The following is a 5,999-nucleotide window of genomic DNA, read 5'->3' as shown; positions in this document are numbered from 1 at the left end:
TCTTGTATAATAGCCTAGCTTATTCAATCTTATTTTTAAACCTTGACGAAGAAGACGTAATCGAAAAATTAACTCCAATATCAAGCAAACTCAAATGAAACGATACAGGTGAGAATGTGAGATAGAGGAACTAGTAAACTCTACATATACATTACTCTCGAGTATAGAAGGCTTCATATATGTGCAAAATTCGTGCACCCAAACGAGGCAACCAAGACGTACCGATTGTGCTCGCAAAAACGCTCCAAATTTGCAAAATCTTCATTAATAAAATACGAAGTATGTCCATTACGCAGATCCGATTTCCTTGACCCTAACCCTTAAACCCCCATACATATGAGACGTCAACAATGGCACAAAAACAGGCGGTTCCAAACTAACCGGTTCAAAATCAAACCGACTAATCACCGAAGCCACAACATACTTCATTTGTATAAACGCCATTTCTTTCCCGAGACAAACCCTCGGTCCAGCCTGAAAAACAGGGAACACATACGGGTTAACCATTTTCAAACCTCCGCGACTACTGTCATCATCATCATTTTGTGCCTTCTCGAACCAGCGGTCAGGGTCAAACCTAGACCAATCACTCCCCCATATCTTCTCCATCCTCCCCATGCCATACGGAAAGTACGTAACACGTTCACCTTTCTTAACCCTAGTCCCATCTGGTAAAACGTCGTCGTTTGCTGCATGCTTTGAATCCCATGCAACTGGAGGGTATAACCTCATTGTCTCACACAAACAAGCTTGTAAATATCCCATATCTCGCTTCACGACCTCGTACCCCAATTGACCCGAACTTTTAACACTACCTAATTCAGCCCGGATAGAATCCCGGGCTGAAGTATTTTTACTTGAAATTAGCCAGAATAACCAAGTCATGGCAGCTGCAGTAGTATCGCGGCCTGCCATGAGGAAACTGATAACCATGTCTCTTGCCAGCTCGCCGTCATATCCAGCAGCCAGGAATCGGGACAGGAAATCGTGGCTACTAGCGGGTTGATCGTTGAAGTCGGTTTTGGAAAATGTTTTTTGTTTTTCTTGGATGATTTTGGTGACTTGGGTATGGATTGTCTGTATGGAGTTCTTGAGTTTTGCTTCTGAGCCTAAGTTGAAAGCTCGTTTGAGCTTCCAGATGAGGTAGACTGGGGTGGTGGATCGACGGGCGGATATCTCGGCAGCGGTCTCGAAAGCGGCGATGAGTGGTGGGACTGGAACTGAGAGGTCTAGGCAGTTTGGGTCTGTGCCTAGAGACACTTTGCATATTGTGTCGTAGGTTAATCTTTTAAGCACTTCCTGCATTTTTCAAAAGTAGATTAATTAAGTACTCCGTACAAAATAAAGACTTGTACAGTATATAAGTGCAATCATAAGCTAGCATACCCACATTATGTCCTTTAAATAACTTTTACGTTTGATTTCCGTAATTAATTTAAAAATTTAGCGTTTTCTTTAAGGCCAATTACACAATTCCAAAAGAACGACCATTCATTCTCTTTATTTCAATTATTTATTTTTCTTGAAGAAAGATTAACGCGTGCCATTAGAACATACGAGTAAGTTAGAAAAACCGTTCAACTAAAAATAAATAAATGATTAGAATAATATTTTTTGCAATCAATTTCATCCATATTTAATTGGGTCTTTCACTTTCCTTTTATTCTTATTTTATTTCAATATTTTTCAAGCCTCTTTGTGTAGCTTGTATTTTTTTTTTAAAGAGAGGCACATGGACAATTTTAGGGTCTGTTTATGGAGTTTTATGATTGTATGAATAATGCATCACATTTCTCATCGCATTGAACAACCAAATCATTACCACAAAATAATTATCCCGATAAGACAAAAAAAATGAGAATTTATGTATTCAATATTAGGCAACTTTCCCATCCTCCTTATTCGTCACGTGTTAATTAAATCATTCTTTATATAGCAATAAATGTACGAATATGCTCCACTTTTATGTTTCAATGTCTAAATGTCTAATTGTCATGCTCCGCTTAAAGAAATTATTCGTCCTATTCCCTCCGTTTTAGTTATTTATTTGCATTTTGTTTTTGACTAAAATTTCAATAAGTAAAAAGGGGATTATTTGCAATTGCAGTTAATGGCTAAATGATCAAATTATTCATTAAAAAACTTCCCAATATCCGCCCATCAGTGAAAAACCGAGTGAGCGGACGGAAGGAGTATCTATGGATTAATGTATAAACTTAATCGGAAGCAGGGGTGTCTAAGGCCACGGGCAACCACGGGCGTGGGAGTCGGGCCTCCACTTTTGGTCACCTTATTATAAGCTTCTATTAATGAAATTCAATACAAATCTCGAAGTATAATATACTTAAGCATTCATTTTGGGGCCTCATTTTTCCGTATTGCACCGGACCTCCATTTGTTTTAAGATGTCCCTAATCGGAAGAAGTTTGTGGATGGAAGGAGTATTTAACAATCCTGAATAAAACAAAACCAACTTGTTTTTTCTAGTGAATCTCATATTCATAATTTCAGCTCACATTCTGATTTCTGAGTCACGACTCACGAATGCAATTAAAAATGAATTGGGCAATATGGGCATGCATGATTGCATGTGATCCCAAAACACACCCATCCTTTCTTAACGTGGCGGGACCATGCATTATTAATAGATTACTCTAATAAAACCTCCAAATTAAATGACGGTCCACTAATAATCCCCAAATATTTGTCTAATCCCTAATTAAGTAATTAACCTATAATAATTATTCATGATGTTGACGGCCACCCTAATAGATTGCGTCGAGTTTTAATATACAAAAAACTCAAAAATTTAAATTAAATATTACGAGCAATAATGTTGTAATATAAACCCACATGTGAGTGACTTGGCCTGCTCTTCTGGGACTTAAAGTCACTTAATTTCGATTCGATTCGAGATCTTATAAGTTTAGTTGATTCGAGATCCTATAAGTTGATTCGATTCGAGATCCTATAAGTTGATTCGATTCGAGATCCTATAAGTCCAAAAAAATATGCGTATATAATAAACGTCAATATTTAGTCAATAATATATAATACGATATCCGTCTTAATTATTTGTTCAGTTTTGATTAGATACTTTATAAAAAAAATAAAAAAAAAAAGTTAGTGAACATTTTAAAGTTGAATATTAGATTTGAAAAGTCGCCACAAATAATAATTAGGTTTTTCTAAAGACACGCGTTAGAAAAAGCTAGAAATTAATAATGAGAGTAATTAGGTTTTAGGCCTTGACTCTTGACTCTTGAGAATGATAAAATATAACTAAAATTAGAATCGTTTCAAGGTATAGGCCCCGTTTTTGGTAAATAGCGGATTAATTTCGGCGATAAGCGATTACAAAAGCAGATTATAAATGGCGATTTTATCGAAGGTTTGACTAGCATATTATAATTAGCAGAATTGATTTGAGTGTTTGGTAATTGACAGATTACGATTAGTAGATTGTTAGTTTTCTTTGTAAAATGGAGAAAAATTTCCTATTTTACAATATGCTAACCAATATCTTTGGGTAAAGAAGATATTGTAAAACAGCATATTGACCCCAAATATGCTGTTTCAATATGCTGTTTACCAAACACTAAAATTAGCATATTGATTGGTCAAACATGCTAAAAGCCTTGAATATGCTAAAATTTGGCCAATATGCTGTTTACCAAACAGCGCCATAGACACGTTCTAATATTCTATATACTCCGTATCTAATCTGAAAAGAATGGCAAATGCTGGCATAATGCCAAATATGAGTAACTCCCATATTTAGAAAATTAATGGTATAATTTTTTATTTAATTGACTTCTTAACATGTGCTCATTAGACACATATAATAGAAAAACTCATATAAATAACAATGAAATCCACTAGCTATTATTCTGTAAAATCTCGTCCCTATATACTCCCTCAATTTTTCCTTCTTTTAAGTTTATCTTAGGTATTATTCTGTAATAATTTACTCTATAGGCTCTTGGAATGGGAGTAATTATTAAGGGAGTAATAGAGCTAAAATAAACTAAAAAATGAAGGAAATTAAAGGGATGAGGATGAGAGATAAAAATGGGGGAATATAGTGTAATAGTTCCTCCATTAGGGGAGTAATAATTACTTTAGGGTGGATGTAGGTAACAATTACGCCCCTAATGGAGAAACTATTACACTATAGAGTCATTTGGTTACCACTTGAAAAACACAGCATTAGAAAATCCCATGATTTTAAAAAAATAAGGTTGTTTGATTACCATTTTTTGAGGAAAATGTAGGAATTGGAACTTCCCAGGAATTTTCAATGCCTACATGATGTGAAAAGTGGCTTACCTACTCCCCCTTGGTCATTGAAAATGCTTGTGGAATTTAATTCCTACATGGGCAGCCAAACAATTTTGCCAAATTCGCCCGAATTAGATGATGGAACTTAATTCCTATGAATTGCAAGTTCCTAGGAAGTTGAAGTTCCTTGATCAATCAAATAAACGACTCCTATATTTCCCTATTTCTATCTCCTATCCCCATCCCTTTCCTCCATTTTTTAGTTCATTTCTATTACTTCCTTAATAATTACTCTGATTCTAAGCGAGCCCTATATTTACTTCGCCCTCTAATTATAAATTCTGGATCCGACTTAGCTTAAAACAGTTCTAGAAGGATTTACCTTATTAACATCTTAGATCACGGGAATAAAATAGTTCCCGTACTCAACCACTCCGTACTCCGTATAAGACTAATAACGAACGATAAACACAAGTACACAACAAAGTGCATGTAAGATGACATAATTGACTAACCTGTAAGTCAATGACTTTATTTTCATTAGCAGCAGTTTGAAGCAAAGGAAAGAGTCTTCCTTCAACTTCATCTTCCAAAGTTTTAACAACAAACTCTCTTAAAGACTTTGTAGTAAACTCATGACTAGCCAACTTCCTTTGCGAAGCCCATAATTCCCCGTCTACATTAAAAATACCGCATCCAAGAAGATCCCCTACAAGTTCAGCAAATGGTTGTCCTTTTGGAAAGTTATTAAACTTTGTTTTAAGTATATACTCTACATTCTCAGGGTTAGCTGTTACAACCGTCTTCCTCGCTCCCAATCGACTCACTTCTATTGTTTGAGTTGGAGACGCGGCTAGTAACTCTGTGTACCACTCTAAAAGCCGTCTTTTGTTTTGGTTGAATGCGATCAAACACCCAATGATCGGGTATGTAGGCGGTTTATTATCATCAGTTGCTGACGATTTAGTGGACAGTTTTGCGTAAAGAATTGAGGAAATGAAGAGCAGAAATGAGAAGGAAAGGAAGAGATCTATTGGAGTTAATGAATACATTTTTTTTATTAATTATTATTTTTTGGTGAAATTATTGAAGAAGAAGTTATGATGTTTTTTTTATATGAGAATATGTGAATGGGAGAAGTTTGGAGGGGGAAATGAGACGGGTATTAAAATAAGTATATATAGAGGAGGTGGAGATGGTGAGATTAGTGGGGGCTATCAATCAAATGAGGTAAGTGAAATGTCGACGACAACTAAAGTAATTTAATTGAACAATGCATGTATGGCTAGCTGGCTACTACAGTCGTATTGTATGTGAATTTCGTGTGCTAGAGAGTAGAGACTGCTAGACTAGGTTTGAGTCTTAGAGATGGCCGAACTATTATTTTGAATAGATTTTTGATGTGTATATAAAACTTTTGGGAGAATATTCTCTCGTGTACCCCTCAACTTTTTCATTTTCTATGATATACCCCTCTTTTCACACAAAAAAACTTTGACCGTCAATAACTCTTGGCTACAAATTCAGAATACGATAAACTTTTTTTTCAAATTGACCGTCTTTAAGAGGTCTTCCTTGTGAAAAAAATTCACCGACGTTTCAACTCATAGTCGGGAATTATGGTCGGTCAAAGTTTATTCGTAAAAAAATGTTTGACCAACCATAACTACCGGCTACGAGTTTAAAAAGCGGTGAATTTTTTTTTCAAATTGAAGGCC

The 5,999-nt window shown here is 35.5% G+C and overlaps 1 protein-coding gene across 1 annotated transcript; it reads right to left on the bottom strand.

Annotated features, from left to right (window-relative positions):
• Positions 1–283: 283 nt before the first annotated feature.
• Positions 284–5,509, bottom strand: LOC141652835 (cytochrome P450 94B3-like). Its single transcript, XM_074460440.1, has 2 exons — positions 4,797–5,509; positions 284–1,299 (listed from the first exon to the last, which is right to left on the bottom strand). The coding sequence occupies exons 1-2, from the start codon at positions 5,331–5,333 to the stop codon at positions 289–291; spliced, it is 1,548 nt and encodes a 515-aa protein (XP_074316541.1). The 5' UTR covers positions 5,334–5,509; the 3' UTR covers positions 284–288.
• Positions 5,510–5,999: the final 490 nt, after the last annotated feature.

The sequence above is a fragment of the Silene latifolia genome, chromosome 4 (assembly GCF_048544455.1).
Source record: "Silene latifolia isolate original U9 population chromosome 4, ASM4854445v1, whole genome shotgun sequence".
NCBI lineage: Eukaryota > Viridiplantae > Streptophyta > Magnoliopsida > Caryophyllales > Caryophyllaceae > Silene > Silene latifolia.
This window is presented reverse-complemented; position numbering and strand designations above follow the sequence as displayed.